This window comes from Emydura macquarii, unplaced genomic scaffold (assembly GCF_026122565.2).
Source record: "Emydura macquarii macquarii isolate MOO-44397 ecotype Brisbane River unplaced genomic scaffold, CSIRO-AGI_Emac_v2 contig_2140, whole genome shotgun sequence".
NCBI classification, from domain to species: domain Eukaryota; kingdom Metazoa; phylum Chordata; order Testudines; family Chelidae; genus Emydura; species Emydura macquarii.
Window position 1 is genome coordinate 53,693 of NW_027132277.1, and position 19,716 is coordinate 73,408.

Sequence of the window (19,716 nt, forward strand, 5' to 3'; positions counted from 1 at the left end):
GGCCGGATAAAAAAGGGTTTGACACCCCTGCTTTAGGATGCTCCGGGGCACACCCAGCACGCCCTGTGTGCACACCTATGTTAGTACCAGAGCACTTCCCTGGCCTTAAATGGAAAACAAGCAGATTACTGTGAGAACACACAGTCCTAAGCAGAGCACCCAATTTAGGGCTCAAATCCAAAGCACACTGAGAATCCTACTGTCTAATATATTGTCAATGTTCATGCTACTGCTCTCTTTTTCCTCCACCTGTTTAACTAGCACACAAGCCTGCCAATCCTCCAGCAATGCCAAGTTTCTTCTAGAGAAAGAAATTGGAATTTACCAAACTAGATGCCCCGAAGGAACAGCTTCTGAAAGTATTTGAATTCCCTCCAACTTCTCTTGCAACTACTGGAATGGAAATGCTAAGCAATTGGTGTTGTAATGTTACAAGAGAGATTGGAATGAGCACATTTCTTCCAGTAGAAGAAAATGACTTTTAGGAGTAGGACATGAACCCACATTTCCATACAGGACCAGAACATGCCCCCAAGGGGGCAAAAGAACTTGGAGCATTAGACCACTCAGCCATCCTGACTGTAGAAACAGCACCAGCTATCAATCCTACTTTTCTTTAATCTGTGTAGGGCGGCACATCTCTTTCCACTAGTAGAGCCTTTAAGCATTTGCTAGAGAGGTGGTTCCCAGCCTGTGGCCCGGGGGGCCAAAAGTGGTCCACAGGGTCTTTCAAAGTGACCTGCCACTCCCCTCCCACTGGCTGCCTAAGGACCCAGACAGAGAAAGGCTATGTCTACACTGCAGCGCTAATTCAAATTAGCTTAATTCGACTTTCAGAAACCGATTTATAGAAATTGCAGCAAACTGTCCACACTACGCTGTTTGTGCTGGTCTCTTGCGTTCACACTGTCCAGCCTTAATTCGAATTGCAAAGCAGTGCAATGTGGGTAGCTATCCCACAGTGCAACTAGCCACGCTGGCTGTTGGGACAAGTGTCTTCGTCCCAGGATGCAACGCTGCTTCCCCTACCCTTTCCCCCCCGCAAAGAAACAGGGAAAGGATTTTCGCGCCCTTTTTTTTACTCCCCCCAATTGCCGTTGCTGCAGAGACATGCAGACAGCTGAACTCTGCACTGTGATTCTGATCGTGACAAATACAACGCGGCTTATCATGGAGTACTTTGGAAATAGAGCAAGAAGGCGAAGCAGGTACTACACCTATGCCACCTTGGATGCCCTGCTGCAGGCAATCAGGCAGAACAATTCCCGATTGCTGCAGGCTGTAATGTTTCATCTGCAGTCCGTGGACCACAGGTTCTGGTTGCCACGGGGCTACAAGACTAGTGCAGGCTCCTTGCTGCAGCTAAGGGGATGGGAGATCAGGCTCCTCTCCCCTGCCTGTAGCAGGGAGCACGGCAAAGCTCTCCATCTGGGTCCCTAGGTGCTGGGCTCCCTGCTGGAGCACTGATCTCCTGTCCCCCCGGCTGCAGAAGGGAACCACTTGCCTAGGGACCCAGGTGGAGCGCACAGGGCTATAGGACACGTGCGGTTTCCCTGCTGCAGTCAGGGGGACGGGAGATCAACAAGGAGATCAACTGCCTCCTTGCTGAACTCCTTCCATCTGGCTGCAGTGGAAGGTGATGGGGGGCTGCTGGCAGAACAGCCAGGACCCCCCACGCTTGAGGAGGGGCAGGGCTCTACAAATCAGTGCTGAGCAGGCCAACCCACCGTGACTAAACTGCCAGGCCATGTGCGTCAGTGTGTGGTGACAGTCACTCATCCACACTGGTGCTTTGTCTGCGAGTGTGTGACGCACTGTGAGTGATCTGTAGGTGTAAAATAGTGAATGTAAAAATGAGCGGAGTGGCATCATAATTTTTACTTTAAATATGTAAAATGAGAGTTTGTGGTACCTTAAAGACTAACAAATTTATTTGGTCATAAGCTTTTGTGGGCAGAAACCCACTTCAGCAGATGCAATTAAATAAATATGTAAATGTTTAAATCTGTAGTGATTTGTAGTCATTAATGGTCAATACACTTTTTCTGAGTTGATAGACTGGTGGCCCTTCAGGGTTGTAAAAATGATATTTGGGGCCCTCGAGACAAAAAGATTGGGAACCCCTGTGCTAGAACGTGATGAAAAAAACCTTCATTCTGTTCAACACAATAGAGATTTTCTCCTTTAGTTACGATCCCAATGTTTCATCTTGACCCCAGGTTTAGTTTTCAACACAGTTTATTTTATTTTTGCATGCAGTGCAAAACAAACCCTTCTGGAGGTATTTGAACAGAAGGCTAGAAGCAGATCTGGTGGTAAACCCCATTGTCTTGCATCACTCATGACCTGAACAAGCTGGTAACAAGTGGCCTACAGGTAAATGGCCCGTATCGTCTATTCTCAGAACCCTTCAGCAGCTAGACCTCAGGAATGGAAAAGGCTAAGGATCCTTCACTCAGGATGGTTAATTCCAAAGACTTGTATATAGAGCTGGGTGAAGGGTTTTGTGGAAGAATATTTTATTTGTTGAAATATTTTGGCTGACCCAAAATAGATTAGAAACTGAGAGAAGGGTTTTGATACCACCTGATCGGATGTTGATTCACTATGACAGGGATCTTGGTTTTAGCTGGCACAAAGCTTTGCTCCTACTTTTGTCAAGTCTGTGCCTGTGGACGAGTCCCTGGAACCGGGGAGCAGCGTCCAGGTCTGGCTCCCTCTCTGGGTCCTCCTCAGAGGGGGACCACCCCTCCCAGCTACCTCTCCCCGGGAGCAGTCTTGTACCCTTCTCAGGTCAAGCAGTTTATGGCCAGGCCCTCAGGCAGGGCTGGCCTGGCCAACAGTCTAAGGCTAGGCCCTCAGGCAGGGCTGGCACGGCAAGCAAGCCGCTCTCTGGAACAGCACGGCGGGGAAGGGTTTCCCACAGAGGACAGGGAAGGGGGTAGGGGGACGCAGGCCTGCCCGTCCCAACTGCATCCCAGCCCAGGGCCCTAGTAGTGGCAACGGCGTTTGCCACAGGGTCGGCGGGGCTCCGGCCGCAACACGCCGCCCGGGTTGCCCCTGACTCCGCCACTAATGTGCGGCTATCCCTGGGCTTCTTCCTCCCCGAAACCCCCGGTACCTGCCCCCTCTGGGTCGCTGAGGTTTGGTAGACCTGCTAGGCCCTCCTTGTCCACAGGCGGCAGCTCAGGCAGCTCCATGGGCTCATCTTCGGAGAGTAGCTCTTCCAGGTCCTGCGGACCCCAGGCCTCGGGCAGGGCTAGTAGATTCTCAGGGTCCCAGGTTCGGTATTGCTCCGGCAGGTCCACCTCCCAGGCCCCGGGTGTCTCCGGGGTGTTCTCTTCTGGCTCGTAGTCAGCAGGGAGCCCCGACAGGCCTTCTTCCAGCTCCCAAGCCGTGGGGGGTCTCTGGTGGGCCCTCCAACTCCCAGGCCGTAGGGTACCTGGGGGAGGCCTCAGTCAATTCCCAGGTTGGGTTTAAGGCCGGCCACTCTCTCTCAGCACAGCTCCCCAGCCCAGCCTTAGCTAGGCACTCCAGAGGAGACACATCCTTCCCCTTCAGCTATCTGCCACCCACTGAGCTCACCGGCCTGGCTCTTAAAGGCCTAGCTCCGCCCCCCTGCTTCCAGTCAGGTGGGGCCACTGAGGCCTTTAAAGGCCTAGACCGGCCCAATTGCTTCCAGTCAGGGTTTCCCTGGGGCAGGCCTCTGTCAGCCAGGGTGGGTCTGGCTCCCTCTCTGGGTTCTCCTAAGAGGGGGACCACCCCTCCCGGCTACAGTGCCCTCAAGAAGCAGCCAAAGTGCTGAACCCCCTTTCTCTCAAGCCTCTGGGATCATGTTTGCACAGCAGCTGCACCCCTTCTTTCCTCTCCTTGGCTGTCCCAGACACTTTCCCAAAACCATTTTCACCAGAAGCTGGAGTGATCTGAGAACCTGCAGGTTTCCCTCACTCACCTCTTCAGACAAACAGTAAGTTCCCTTCTCTAATGCTCTTTGGGACATGTTTCCTTTGAGGCGCTTCCCAGTTAGCAAGGACAGCAAAAAATTATTCCAAGGTAAAGTTCACGTATGGGTACTGTATGAGTCACATCCATTACTTAATATTCATAATGCTTAACAGTGAGTGGAAGAAAACTAATCAATATGGAATTGGCATCAGAAGTTGGGTCAATAAAAAAAGTAAAAAAAAATAAAAATAAAAACTACATTGTGATGACTAAATGAGAAATAAACAAACAAAAGGAAGCACTTCTTCACACAACCACAGTGAACCTGTGGAACTCATTGCCAGGGGATATTGTAAAGGCCAAAAAGATGACAGGGTTCAAAGAAGAATTAGATAAGTTCATGGAGGATAAGGTCCATCAGTGGTTATTAGGCAAGATGGTCAGGGATGCAACCCCATGCTCTGAGTGTCCTTGACCGCTGGCTGCCAGAAGCTAGGAGTGGAGGACAGGGGATGGATCACTCCACGATTGCTTGTTTTGTTCATTCCCTCTGAAATACCTGGCATTGGCCATTGTGAGTAGGCAGCACACTGAGCAAGATGGACCATTGGTCTGACCCAGTATGGCTGTTCTCATGTCCACACCTGCATGCTGAGAATTTCAGCTGCTTTGTGTAGATAGTGTGGTTTTCTGTCTTCCTAGACATCTCTGGGGCTCATTGGCATCAAAAGCCATGTAAATGGGATGATGGAGGGAAAGTTAAATTACTAGACACCACTTGAACAAATGAATAGTGCTTCTCAGTGGCACAAAAGATTAATTCTCTTACTCTTTCCTTAGCAGCATAGCTCACGTCTTTTAATGTCTACAGAGAAAAAAGGTGAAATGAAAATAATTCTGTTAGCTAACTTTCAATTGTTTCACATTATTAAACTTTTATTCCAGTGCAAATAGTCCAATTCCAAACGCAAACTATTTCCACTAAGACCCAGCTCCCAGAGGCTTTATCTGTCTCGGAAAGCATTAGGAGTGCTGGCTGAGATTGTTTTTGTTAGATGGGACAGGGAGGATTTCCCTGTTTGTGAGTGAGACAGAAAGGAGCAGCTGAGGATGTTGAGGAAGTTTTTATTTCCTAAATGGTTTTGATAGTGTTTTATCTACTACCTCCCAAAGAATCCTCATCTGTTGCAAATTTTGCCTGGAGATATTATTCTATTGAGATATCTCTGGTATTAACATACCCAAAAGGAAGACTGTATTAATTTAATGAATGAACCCAGTTGTTCTTATTCATCTTACTATTCTTATGGGTTGAAAAGGCAAATAGAGGGGGTAGAGTGATGTAACTTTTAGGCGGTGCCAGTTTAGTGAATTAAAGTACCAGATATTGAAATAAAGTGAAATTGGCTTCCATTAGACAATATCTCCATTTAATGCTGGACTTGGATTGTTTTATCTAAAGCAGAGAGGGGGGGTTGATCCAGCATGCTGTCACAATCAGTTGTTAAAAGAAACAAGCACACAAGAGTCTTTCAAGAGCTCCTGTTTGCTACTTTGGGATGGACAGAACAAAGAAAGAGGCTGATGTCCGAAAAGGACCCTTTGATGGCAAATTCACTCAGCAGGCCTTCTTCACTGTGAGTGTGCAGCTCAAAATTTAACATTGGCAGCCCGGCTAGCTCAGTCGGTAGAGCATGAGACTCTTAATCTCAGGGTCGTGTTAGGCGGTCATTTAGTTAGGTTTATGTGTCTTTAGATTGGTTCTATTCTCAGCCTGAAATGAAATGCACTCTCTGTCTTCCCCACAGTCTTCTGCAGGACTTGTTGCTTCCTGTCTGTGGGCTTTAAAAAGCACATGATGAGAGGAAAAATTGACATGTCCAAAAGTGAGATAGAGGATTTTCTCCTCTTCTATTCTGCTTCAGGGAAGAGAAGGAAAAAAAATAACACTTCAAGCAGCTGATTGTCCCTTTTCAGCAATCTGTAACTTCTCTACTTCTTTCTACATTGTTCCCAGCGCTGCATGGCCCATATAACTACTTCCTTCTCAAAGCCCACATCCCAGCCCTCTTTATTTTCATGGGGATCCTTTCAGGTTGAAGATTCTGATCACATTTTATTATTTCCTTGTACATTTCTGTAGCTCCTCCTTTCTGCATTACTGATGATTTATAGACACCGGTTTGAAAGTAAAACAAGAGGGCAATAAATCTATTTATTTATTTTTTAAATGCATCTCCTCAATTTATAATACTTTCAATTGTTTTTATTTGTTGTCTAGATCTCTTTTGTATCAATATACTGCGCTAAAAATATCAAGGGAGCAGCAGGGAGATTAGTAGCTCAGAGCTTGTGTTAACACCATTTGCAGAAGAACAAGATGCTGAGTGTGAAAAAGTGTTAAGAAATAATGTTATTTAAAAAGGGGTAAGTGGTGTTGTATGTTAAAATGACGCCTTAGAAATTTCCAGTTATGATTTTCTGGTTCCTCACACACCAAACATCCATAGATCTCAAAGCCCTTTACAAAGGAGGCTATTGTCATCCCCATTTTACAGATGAGGAGAGGAAGGTACAGAGATGTTCACACCATTCCCCAGCAGGCCAATGCCTATGCTGCAAACTGAACCTAGGTTCTCTTGGTCCAGTGCTCTATCTACTAGGTCACACTGCCTCCTTTATCAGTGGCTTATTGCAGTTTAGCTTAATCCATTTTTTTTCTTTTTAAACTCAACAGGGGAGACAAAAGGGCCTTTTGGGGCGTTACACTTTAAGACAATTATTTCATGGATCAGAAGAATGCAGATTCCATTTGCTTTAAAAAATGCACCTGTACATGATTCAAAGCTGGAGATTATTAATTGTCTCCAACCCTTTCAGGTTCCCTTCTCCAGTACCCACCTCATCCCTCGTTTCCCACCTACCCCAGATTTCCTTCTCCAGTGCCCCATTTCTGGCCGTGGCTAACTATGATCCTGCAAACTGCTATAGTCCTACAGAATCAGTGTGGAGACAAACAGATGGGTCAATGCCTTTACCTCCCCCTTCTCTTGTGTTTGACAAGCACAAATACACTTGGGGCTCTTGGACATACAGACTGGGCTGTCTGAGGCTAAAGGTGTCTATTTCAAAGGCGCTAGTGCAATATTTTACCCTGTGATGCAGGGACACAGTCTGAATTGGGAGTCTCTCCCCAGACACAGTAAAGGGAGGATTCTTTCTCCAGTGACAAAGGCCGATGGGAAAGTGAAGATCGGGGCCTCGTTATCAGCATCAAAAAATGCCACCCGCCCCGCTTCACAGTCCAGATAAATCCCGATTTTCCTGGGCCTTCCAGCGAGGGAGAGAGGGATCTTGGAGGAGGTGAGAGCCAGGTACTGGCTCCCACATTGCCCCACAGCCCAGATCCCTTCCTCAGGGTTAACATTGACCCTTCCCTTCCTCCTCACAGACTCTCTGGCCACCCCCACAGCCCAGGCTCCCCCGTCATCCACCTCCACCTCCCAGTAATGCTGCCCCGAGGAGAAACCCTCCCAGCCCAGCACACAACGAGAAGAATCAAATCTCCTGGGATTGTCAGGCACGTGCTGGCGCGTGTCTTCCCACCTCACGCTCTTCCGGTCCTCCGACAGGACGAGTCGGGGGTGAGCCGTGTCTGGATCCAGAGTCACGTCCACTAGGGAGAGCAGAGCAAGACAGAATCAGAGTGTTAGGGGCAGAGCTCAGCCCTGGGGGAGGCTGGGACCATTTCTCACACAACCCAGCAGCCCCATTCCGACTGGGACACGCCCTGAGTTCCTGCCTCTGTCCTGGGTCCCAGAAAGCTGCCTCTGCTGGGGCTGAACAGGGATTTCACCATGACTCCCTCCTCCCAGCCACTAGAGGTGCTCTCATAGTTGCAGTTTTGGCCCCAGATTCTGCCTCTCTATCTCCTCTCCTGCAACATCTCCCTGCTCCCCCTGCTGGGGCTGCCCCACTCCCTCCCAGCCCCAGAGCTGGGGAGAGGGGATGGGGCAGCATCATCAGCAGCCTGGGTTGGACCCTCAGCCAAGGGGGGAAAATCAGAGAAGAGGTAGAAGCAGAGAAGAAGACGGCTCAGACGGTGCAGGGTGAAAGGAAGGAATCAGGCTAGAACTACCCAAGGAAAAAAGAAACCTAGAAAATGTATCTTAATTATTTTGAAAGAAACATTTATTTGTGTGTGAGGGGAAGAAGATACCAACCACGTTCCAACCAGCTCCAATCATAAGCTTTAGTGCCAAGGAATATCTTCTAGTCCCTTACACAGTTCAGTAATGATAACATGATTCTTTGCCGTTATTCTCTGGAATTTACATTAGCAGCTAATTGTCATATGTCATATTTTGTCATATATTGCCACAGTCATATGTCCAGTTCCCCCCTCTCTCCCCCCACTCCCGATTTATTCTCCGTACCTTGGAATTTCCTGAGAGTCTCCTTTAAAGCAATCGTTTTATGAGAGACGTGGCTGGGGGTTTTCTTCAGCTCAGAGGAAATCTCTCCTGGTTGCGGGACCTTCACCTTCTCACATCTGGAAAGAAACAGACTCTGCCAATTAATCATTGATTTTATTCATTATTCTCCATTGTTTGTTTCACCATGAATTTCACGCTAAGGAAGGCTGCTGTCCTGATAGGACAAGGGTGAAACCTTGTCAAATTTCTTTTGACTTCAGTGGAGCCAGGATTTCACCCAGGACTTCCTTTGTATACCCCAGCCTAAGTGGAAGCTTCTACTTCAGAGTTTTATTACTGTGCTTTAAATATGGACTGGCCAGATCCCATCTGAATCCACATGCCCAATCTGATCCTTGGTTTTCCTGCTGCGATTACCAATTAGTGGGCAAAAAGCCGCGCCAGACGGCTCTGTGATGTGGCCATTTAAGCACTCGGAAGTGGCCTGAGAGAACGCCACTGCTCCAACTTGTCTCACACATGATCCAAAAGTCATCGGGCAGCAAAAAAGATGGCTCTCCGCCAATATGGATATAAATATAGCTAAGTGGAGATCATCATTTTTTTTTAATTATATTCTTGTTCTATTTTCAGATAAATCTTGTTTCACTACGAGATCGGCTGTATGTTTGGACAGTCACTCTGCCTTCCCTCTAGGAGGAGGGATGTATTCGGGTCTGCTCAGGCCCGCCGACAGGAATTCCGGACCCCAGGGCAAAACCGTCCCACCCCACCTCTTCCATCTGCGTCCCCGCCCACAGTCTGCCCCAGGCCCCGCCCCCACCTCCCAGGCCTCACCCCTCCCCCGCTTGGCCCGCTCACCGCCGCATCCCTCCCCTCCCCCATCACTTGGTCCCTCTCCTCTCTTCCATACTCCCCTTTCCCACAGGTGGCCAGCAACAACGGGGGGCGGGAGGGCTGAGCAGGGTGAGAGGAGGCATATGGTGAGCAATGGCGGGGGGGGGGCTGAGCGGGGAGGGGGGATGCAGTGGCAGGGAGGCCAAGTGGGGAAAGGGGGTTGTGGAAGAAAGGCAGGGGGCCAGGCGGGGAGGGATGCAGTGGTGACTGAGTCGGGGCCTGGGGCGAAGTGGGGTGGACTGTGGGTGGGGGCCATGGGCGGAAGAGGCGGGATGGGGAAGCTTTCACCAGGCCCATGGCCCGGGCCCCTATTAAAATTGCTGGACCCTTTTAAAATCACCAGGCCCCTGGGCAATTGCTCCCTTTGTCCCCTCCCACCCTGTCGGTGGACCTGGGCCTCCTCATTCAGAAGGACCTCCAAGGTAAAGAGATCTGCAGTGTAGGATACCTACACCTGTCCTATCGAAAGGGCAAGGAAGGAGGGATCTTTTCCCAGTGAGGTGTGTGGAAGAAGCTTCAGTGGTCAACACACACAGAGAAGTCAAGAGATCAAGGAAGAACAAGAGAAGGAGTTAGGTCCATAGGAAACAATGACCCAGCCCCCATACGCTTTTCTGTTTTCTGCGCAGATGTGCTTTCAACATGGTCTCTGACCATCCGACTTAGATTGCAAGTCCCTCGGGGCATGGAGTGTCTGTTATATTTTTGTACATTGCCTCTCATAATGACATCCTCTTGGTCTACGATTTGGGGCTCCCAAACACTACTACAATACACATTGATAATCATAATAGCATGGCAACTTGTGAGGGGGGGGAGGGGTGAGAACGAGTCACCTACCTGCTCAAGGTGCTTCGGATGTCCTAGAAGGGGAAAGGAGAGAAGGAACCTCAGTCCACATTGAAATCAGTGAGATATAGACCACAAAACCATCTTGGAGGCTGTTTGGCTGATTTTAAGGGTATAACCTCAGGGCTATTCTTCTATCTAACTGCTTGGTCATTTGTATCCCTTTCTTTGAGTGGAGAAGTAAATTGAAATCCACTCTTTAGGCCAGTGATTAGGGTGCTTATCTTTGAGGTGGGAAAACCCTATCAAATCTCTTCGCCTCATCAGGTATGTGTGTTGGGGGGAATGGAATCAGGATTTCCTACATCTCACGTGAGCACCCTTGTCACAGCACTAAAGACTACCAGGGAAATTCTCCCCTGCCACCAGTGTTGTTTTGTGTGGTACTAGATGCGTGCCAGACTCATGCCCGCAAGAACGATTTAGGCACCTGATTCCAGGGAAGGGGGTTCCCGTTTGTAGATCGCCAACACGCCTTCCTGCAGCCTGGACGTGGGGACAGCATCGCCCAGGGCTGGCTTAGGCAGCTCTCCGCCTTGCACACTGGTTAGCATGGGGATCCCATTCTTCGGTGCCTAGCTCTGTGTAGGAAGCCTGGGTGCCTAACATTGTGGATCCCTTTGTTGTTCTAGGGACCTGAAAGCTGGGTATTTCAATAGCTAAGTCCCATTGGGATCCAGGCCTCTCTTCCTCAGTCCCCCCCATCTGTAAAACGCAGGTACTAATCCTTCCCTACCTCCTAAGAAGAAGATCAATGCGTTAATTTCTGTGAGACACTCAGATTCTATGGTAATGGGGGACATTTGAGCACCTAGATGTTTGATTTAAAATATACCAAAGGGCATCTATCCAAGGCTGTCAGAACAAGGCAAATAACCGTGCTAATGGGTAGAAACAGGGGGAAAATGTTATATCTCAGCTGTATAAGCAGCGAGTTCTGTTGTGAAGTTGACACCTGGACTCCAAGGTTCCTGGGTATCCAGGATCCAGCATCTCACCTGCAGGAATTCGCTCGGTGGCTGCTGGCACTTCCCCTCTAGCTCACTGATCAGGTCACTTAGGCAGGAAATTTCCTCTGAGAGTTTGGTAATGTTTTCGTCCCTTCCCTTCATGATCTCCTTGTCCAGCTCTTCCAGTCGGGCCAGCTGGAGTTGCTCTTGTTCCTCCAGGAGCTGACGGAGCTGCTCGAATTCTGACACAATCTTCTGCCTCTCGGTTTCTATCTGCTCCTGTGACAAACAGACACGAACAGGGAAAGGGCAGGGACAAAAACTGAGACCTCGGGGGCCAGATCTTCAGCTAGTTTAATGCCACGAACGTCAAGGTAGCTCTGCCAATTCACGCCCGCTGAAGATGAGACCCTCTGTGCTCAGTGGGGAGGATTTTGTTGCAACCTTAAATAGTCAGCACTTGAGAGACACTTTCCCCATATTATTAGGGAGAAGATTTTTCCTCCAGCTTCCCACTGACTGCAGTCTGATTGGTGTGTCTCTGGGCCTGACATGAGAGAGTCCGTGACCTTTCGGGCAGGTCCTTGAAGGAGCAAATAAAGTCTGTCTACGCAGCAACTAGACACCTGTGGCTGGCCCTTGGCAATTGACTTGGGTTCTCAGGCTGCAGGGCTGTTTGATTGCTGTGTAGACATCTGGGCTGGGGCTAGAGCCTGAGCGACGGGACCCTCCCACCTCTCAGGGTCCTAGAGTCCCAAAGCACAAGCCCTGCGAACCTGAGTCGGCTGGCACGGGCCAGCCACGGGTGTCAAGTTGCTGTGTTGATGTACCCAACCAACACTGGGAGTGAGAGAGTGTGAATTCATGAAATAGTTGCCTGGCTCGCAGAGATGCCGAGCCAACCAGGGTGCAAACAGGAACACAGAGGAATTCCTGACTGAGTCTGGACTCAGCAGGGATCGCGGGGGGGGGGGAACAGGTTATCCTGTATCTGTGTATCTTGGGAAAGGATGAGCTGTCTTGTGATCCTTGAGCAGATGTGATGCTCCTGGCGGGAAAGGAAAAGGAGGAGGCCAGGCCAGGACCTCATGCCTTGTGCTAGCCAGCCAGGACCACATACTGCATTTCCCCCTTCATGTATCCATGCCCTGCTCAGAGCTCCCGGGCATTTTCATCAGCCCCAGTGCAGGACCCAGAGTCTCTGCCACAATCCAGCCTGCACAGGTGGAATATCCCTAAAGGGGAACATAGACACCGGATTTCACTCAGTGACACATGGTCACAATATGATACACAGACTCTCCCATTCCCCACACTCCCAGTGTGATCCCCACCACGGGAGAGATACTCACCTACATGTCATTGCTGGGTAATGACAAGTGGTACCTACCAGATTCTCCCAGATTCTCTTCTCTTTCGTCACTTTCAATCCCATCAGCTTTTCTCTCTCTTCCTTCAGAGTCTGTAATTGGATCTGGATTTTTTCCTGAGCAAAGAAATAACGTTGGATGTTCAACTCTTTTCCTTCTTTTGATGGTGGTGCAGGGTGGAGAATCTGGCCCCCACAAACTATAACTCGGCTGCATGGATCTGACTGTGTTTGTTTAAACTCTTTGTAGCTGATTTAACTCAGAGGGAGAAAATGAATCCATAGCCATGCAAAATTGGTGTCCTGGTTTGTCTCTTCCAATTCACTGGATTATTTTACCGGTTACGGATGTTACAGTCTTGGTCTGGCTCTGACCACTGAGAAATCCAGTTGTTTGGGAACCAAGAAGTGGGTAATTTCCATGCCAGGAATAAAATGAGTGAGATACAGGAAAAGAATGGCCCTTGTCCAGCAAAACACTGAAAAATATGCTTAAATTAGATCAAGTAAATAGCTTTCAGTTGGACAACTCATGCACTTAAAGTTAAAATCCTGTCTAAGTGTTTTGCTTCGTTGGGCCCTGTATTAGCTCAGTCAGTTTTATTCACCAGATTAACAGTCCTGAGCAATGTCATTTTGAACAGAATTATTAGGCAGTGAAAGTTCAGCATCATTTTGAGCTAACTCCCAGACATTATTCCGCAAGAGGTTGAGCGCAGAGATCTTTAACTTAAGGGTGTGTGTGTGTGTGTGTGTATATATATACACACACGTACCATTAAGAAGACAGGAAATGAGCCGTTTAGGTTAAATTGGAGGGAAACTTAAACGTGCAAGTCTATAAATTGGCAATGTAGATCCCATTCTATGAGATGCTTTACCTATTTAAACTCCTGTCCTCCGTCTCTTACAATAGATTGGTCTTCCTTACCTTGTACTCCAGGGCAGCCTCCTCTATGGGAACCACCGTGTGGGATCTGTGAGCCTGGGACTCTCTGCAGATCAGACAAATGGGGGCTTGATCATCCTCGCAGAACAGTTTCAGGGCCTCCTGGTGTTTCTCACACACTCGCTCGCCCCCTGAGCCTTTGACTGCCTGTAAACTCAGCCGCTTGGCTATTTCGATAATTTTTGCCAGCTCCCTGTTCGGTCTGAAGTTTCTCTGCTGGGCAGTTTCTTTGCACTGGGGGCAGGAGAAGTTTGTATCCGATTCCCCCCAGTATTTGGTGATGCAGGCTCGGCAGAAATTGTGCCCACAGTGTATCGACACCGGGTCTTTGAAATACTCCAGACAGATGGAACAAGAAGCTTCATCTTGGAGACTCTGTACCGGGCTCCCTGCAGCCATGGCTCCTGGCGGGGAAAGTGACAGCTTTAATTTCACTTTCTTGCCTTCAGACTGCAACCGCAGTTGGGTGCTTGTTCTCCTAGACCTTTCTCATTGGCTGAGCTGGGGAGTTTTCAGTGCCTGGAGGCTGTGCTGAGAAATGCAATGCTTTCTGTGAGGGGACTGACATGCAACTCCCTGGCAAAGAACAGGGCTGAACCGGGGTGAAGGTGATAAATCTAGCTCCGTTTCCTTAGGCTGAGGAAAAAGCCTGAGAGAACATTGTAGCTTTCTCAAAATTAAATACAGAAAAGAATCATTTAAACCTGCTGACATCCAGGCCCGTTAGAGCCTCCTTTTTATGGTTTAATATAAACGACAAACAGAAGTTAGGCCCCGATCCTGTTTGTATACCCAGGTAAATATGAAATACCCAGTTAAATCCATGCAACCTTAGCTCTACCCCTTCTGCTTTGTCTCCTACCAACCTCCCACCGTCCTTTGCGTGGAAGGTGAGGACGTGGTCTTCATGAAGGAAGCTTTGATCGGTCCTTTAAAGCAAAATCTTAAACCTGCTCAATCAATCAGCTGCATTTGAAAAGTTGGTCCTGAGAGGTAAGGACTTGAGCATCTCTAGACGGGCTATTAGTCAGTGCGATCTGCGCCCATGAAGTAGCAGTGAAACTTTCAAGGATAATACAGCAGAGTTTTGAAGAAAGCCAATGATCCCGTGTCAGATCTCCCCCACATCTCCTGCCCTAAAGAATTACTGCCAGGGTCAGACAGCAGGGGCTCAACATCAAACCGCATGAATCCAAGGGGCTCCCAGAAAAGCGGGGCTATCCATGTAATGTCCTTGGGCCCCCGCACCAGATTAGCCCCCCCCAGGCTGGAACCACTAGGGATCTCCCTTGGTATGGCTGCCCCCAGACACCCAGACGGCACACTCCGTGGGAAGGGTACCGTGACCACATGGACAGGGCTGGATTTCCAATCAGGAACAGCAGGCGTGTGTCATGGGGCGCTGGCATTCTAGGGGCGCCTAAACAGTGGCGGATTACCGCAGGGGCCAACGGGGCCCGGTGCCCAGGGGCCCCAGCCAATTTGGGGGCCCCGCATGAGTGCTGGAACTCTGGCCCCACCCCCAGATAGGCAGCTGGGGCCAGGAGTGATGGGGGTGGGGGTCCCTGGCAATTTGTGTGTCTGTCTGAATAACTAATCAGTTGCCCCTTATAATTTACCACTCCACACATTTTTGTGCCACCTGCAAGACCCCATCCATAGCCCCGAACCCCCACTGCCTCCATACTCACCATCCAGGGCTTAATTTGTCCCCCAGCTTGCCAGGGCTGAGTAAATATGCTGTGAAAAGTGACATCTGTATGTTTTTTTAATATCACTTTTCACTCGCCAGCTAGGAAATCTGCTGCTGTGAAAAAATGATATTAACAAACATACAAACAGCACGGTTCACAGCAACAGACTTACAATCTAGCAAGTCTAAAAAAAAAAAAAAAAAAGGAACAGGAACCAAAAAAGCAAAAGAAACAACAAAAGACAAGAATATGCAAAACACTTTATTTTTGTTTCTATTCTGTTTAGTTCCAGTAAGGAACAGAGACAAGTGTACATTATTTTTACTATTGAGTTTACAAAAAAAAAAAAGCCAAACCCCCACATCCATAAATTACAACGATTTGGATGTGTCGATGTGCATATTTATTTGTTTTTCCCAAAGTTAATTAAGTGTTTTAGGAAAAATTGTCAGCACGGCCACTGGCAAGAGTTGGTGGCCGCAGACGGAGGCCACCAAAAATTTTGTTGTGAGAACACACTGGGCTACGAGCTGCCCTGGCTTCAGATGAGTGCACCTGCTGTTGAACGCACAGGCCTTAGCATCTATTTATTGACTTGGCGTGAAATGATGCCCAGAAACTTATGGCAGAATTTGGGAGACAAGATGCAGGGCCTGATTCCCCTCCCCATAAAGCAAGAGGATCTCCCACTGGAGTCCTTAGGAGGTGATTCCCTCCCTGACATTCTCTCCAGTATAAATCAGACATAACTCCTTGGGCAGGGCCGTAACTAGGGCAGGGCGAGAGGGGCAGCTGCTCCCAGGCGTAGAGCCAGCGGGCGTGCACAAATGGGGTGGCGTAGGATCGGGCCAAGTCCTCACTCCAGCAGCGTCAGCCGGAGCCCTGGGTGCTCAGCACCCCCATCGTCCCGCAGGATCACAGGTCCAACGATCCCGCCCGGAGCAGGCGCTCCCTGGCATTAAGACCGCAGTGGCAGGCAGGCAGGGCTCGGAGCGTCAGCTGGTGGGAAGGGCAGAAGGAGGAAGGGCTGCACCGCTGGTTCTGGGTGAGCTCTGTGCAACAGCTGGAGGTAAGCGGCCAGCTGTCCTGAGCACCAGGAGGCAGGGGGAGGCAATGCAAGGGTTAAGGGAGAAGGGGCACATGAGCATCTGCACAGACGCTGGGAGGATATGGGGTGCACAAGGGGGGGTCCATGTGATGACGCATACATGAAACGTGCAAGGTGCTGTACGGATCTGGGCCATAAGGGACGGTGGGCAGTTAGCTCAGGAAGGAGCTATTGCCTCCCCCAGACCCGCTGTCTGACCATGCGCCTCTGGCTCTGTTCACACACCCTAACCTGTGTGTAGCACAGCAGTGTCGCCAGCCTGGGGCCTGGCCCTTCCCAGGGCTGAGGGAGAAAGGACACCTGGGGTCAAGAATCTCACTGCCAGCTGTACCCGCTAGAGGAACAGACTCATCCCCGGCCAGGGTTTCTGTGTGGACCAGCCAGAGTGCTGAGTGGCGCAGCCGTGGATCCTGGGGGGCCTGGCTGAACTTCACACTGGCACACTGGACCCTGCTTGAGCCACTCGCAGGATCGGTGCCGTCCCAGGGCCATCCAGTGCCGACCTCTGCCCCTCGGCTACGGACAAACCTTTGACCCTGACGCCAGGGTGGGGCGAGTGGGGCAGCTGTCCAGGGCGCAAAAGCCGCAGGGGTGGAAAAATGATGGGGAAAAACATGGTAGGGGCACCAAAAAACTTGCTGGCCCCAGATGCTAAAATGCCTCAGCATGGCTCTGCCCTGGGGAGTCACTGGAGCCGATTGCCCTCTCATTCACACCAGCGCGAAGCAGGAGCAACTTACTCCCTTGGGAGTCACTGGGGCCGATTCCCCTCTCGCCCACCCTGGTGCACATCAGGAATGAAGTCACTGGAGTAAAATTGCTCTCTGGTCCCCACCTGTTTCCCTACCCTGTAGCTTCCACTCCCGCCATCTGACCCACAGGCTGCTAGAATCAGAGCGAGAAGGACCAAACTGGATGACGGGTTTGGCCTCCCTGCCCTAATCACGTCCAGCACCCTGAGCTTCTGCCGGTTCAGAGCCTTACTGCACCCGGCCAACATCCCAGAGACCAGGAGTCGAGGTGCTGGGGGAGCCTCTGCCTGGTGCAATGGTGAATTTCAACCCGGGCCTCAGGGGCACAGCCTGAGCTGGGATCCCATCTCCACCCAGAGCCAGGGGTGGACTCGTTCCCCGGCAAATGAGGCTGGGGGGAAAGTGAAAATCGGGGCTTCGTTATCGGCGTCCAAAAAAGCCACCCGCCCCCGTGGATAGTCCAGAGAGACCCGGATCCTCCTGGGCACCCAGCTCAGGGCCAGGGGGGTCACAGGAGAGGTGATAACCAAGAACCGGCCCTTCCACAGTCCCACGGCCCAGACCCCCTCCTCAGGTTGAAAGATATACTCTCCTTTCCTTCTCACGGACTCTCTGGCCACCCCCACGGCCCATCCTGCTCCGCCCCCCACCTCCACCTCCCAGCAACGTCTCCCCGAGGTGAATCCCGGCCGGCCCAGCACGCAGAGCTCAGCGTCGAATCTCTCCGGATTGTCGGGCAGATCCCGCCGCGCCTCTCCCCGCCTCACCCCTTTCCCATCCGCAGACAGGACGAGCTGGGGGTGAGCCGTGTCTGGGTCCAGAGTCACGGCCGCTGAGGGGAGGAGAGAATCAGAGCGTTAGGGGCAGAGCTCAGCCCTGGGGGAGGCTGGGACCATTTCTCACACTCCCCAGCAGCCCCGTTCCAGCTGGGATACTCCCTGATTTCCTGCCTCTGTCCTGCATCCCAGGGTGCTGCCCCATTTGTGGGGCCTGAGCAGCGATTTCACCCCGGCTCACTCCTCCCAGGCAGCAGAGGTGCTGTCACAGCTGCTGTTTTTGGCTGCAGATTCTGCCTTCTCCCCTGCTGCATCTTCCCACTCCCCCTGCCGGGGTTGCCCCACTCCCAGAAGCAGGGAGACAGCAAGGGTGGGAGGGCTGCTAGGGAGACACCTCCCCAGCCCCACCAGCCAGGAGGGAGGAAGCAGGAGATGGCAGGTGAGGGAAAGTGTGCAAACCCCACTCCAGGGGGAAAGGGCCTGGGAGTGGCACAGGCTGCGGGGTAAAGGGAGGGGTCAGCAACATATAGAAGGCGGAGGAGGGATGAGACCCCCTGCCCCGGCAAATGCTGGCACCCAGCCCACAAAGAGAGGAAGGGAAGGAGGCACCAGATGGGAGAGGGTCTCCTCCTCCCCCAGGTGGACAAGATGAGCTGCACCCAGGGGAGAATCCCCAAGAACAGGGAGGTGCCTGATTGGAGACCCCGCAATCCAGCAAGAGGGAGAGCAATGGAAGGGGGTGATGCCCCCTGGAGACACCAAGGGAATCGGTCCAACAACCCAGCCCCTGCATGCGCCAGAGGCGTCACAGCTCTGATTGCAAGCCCGTCTGGATGTGGTACAGCCACTCCCTTAACACCAGTTAATATGCTGGGGTGCTTAAAGCCTTCCCCCTCTTACTGGAATGTCCATTCTCCAGTCAGAGCCGCTTCGGTTTTGTTTGATCTCAGAAGTTTCTTCTGCAAGTGAATCCAGGATCACAAACTGTTCTGATCTTCTCGTTAGGGAAATTCCCCCCAATCACCTTTTTTCCCCAGAGACTTACCCCATTCTCTCTGCAGTTCGGCTGGCAGAGTATCTAGAGAGAGGAGAAAGATGTGATGTCATGCTATGGCAGGATTTCTGCCATCCATAACCAGAGCTGTGATGGATTTGGGGACACAACAAAAAGCATTGAAATGTTACATGGGGGCAAAAGAAAAATGTAAAAGTGGGGGGGGGGAAATACCCCTATTATTGTATTCAGTCCCAAAATAGAAAAAGACGGGGCAGAAGGGGGACCTGGAAAATCAAAATTTAGGGAATTTTGGGGGGGGGGGGGGGGGAAATTAAAAACAAACAAAATTAGGGGTTTTTTTTGGGTTTGTTTGTTTGTCTTTGTCTTGTTTATGGATTTGGAAATGTTGTTTTTTTTTGAGGGTGGGGAGGAATTTTCCACACAAATTTTTTGAATGAAATGTTTTGAGGGCTGGGACAAATGCAGAAGGAAAGGGACAGAGATACCCAGACATTAAGAGTGAATGTGAAATTTCCTCCCTCCCCCAGGCAGAAGGACCAGCATGGCCATGCACCAAGGAACTGTCTATGCATGACTTAAGTCCGCTTAATATGGTTTAAGAATGACTTAGTGCATCGGACTTGTGTTGTCCTCTCTGATTGGTCACGAATTTTATCCTCAGTGAATTTCTACAGAGGCCAGATTGAAATTCATCACAGACAGGAATATGATCTGAGCATTCTGTATGACTAGAGATTGCTTCATCTAAAGAGATTGCATATCTCTAGAATTCAGGCAAACATGGTAACAACAATTCACATTCACATTATGGTTGTTTCTGAATCATAATTTCATCTGCCCTAGAAAATTCTCCAGCCCTCTCCCCTCATTCAAGAATTTCGACATGTCTCTTTTCTCTTATTTAGCTGGGTTTTAAATTAGCAATTGATTGGTTACAGCTCAGCAAATCCCACAATTCCAGAGACAATTTTTT

At 50.3% G+C, this 19,716-nt stretch overlaps 1 protein-coding gene across 1 annotated transcript in view; it reads right to left on the reverse strand.

The window, feature by feature from the left end:
• Positions 1-7,094: 7,094 nt before the first annotated feature.
• The window catches only part of LOC137160106 (uncharacterized), a 30,040-nt gene continuing 17,418 nt past the window's right edge, over positions 7,095-19,716 (reverse strand). The window contains 10 exon segments of the mRNA XM_067558549.1: positions 7,095-7,624; positions 7,627-7,773; positions 8,382-8,497; positions 10,119-10,141; positions 11,126-11,356; positions 12,468-12,563; positions 13,378-13,799; positions 16,529-16,762; positions 17,275-17,781; positions 18,771-18,803. Of these exon segments, the coding sequence (XP_067414650.1) occupies positions 7,095-7,624; positions 7,627-7,773; positions 8,382-8,497; positions 10,119-10,141; positions 11,126-11,356; positions 12,468-12,563; positions 13,378-13,799; positions 16,529-16,762; positions 17,275-17,781; positions 18,771-18,803 (2,339 nt within the window).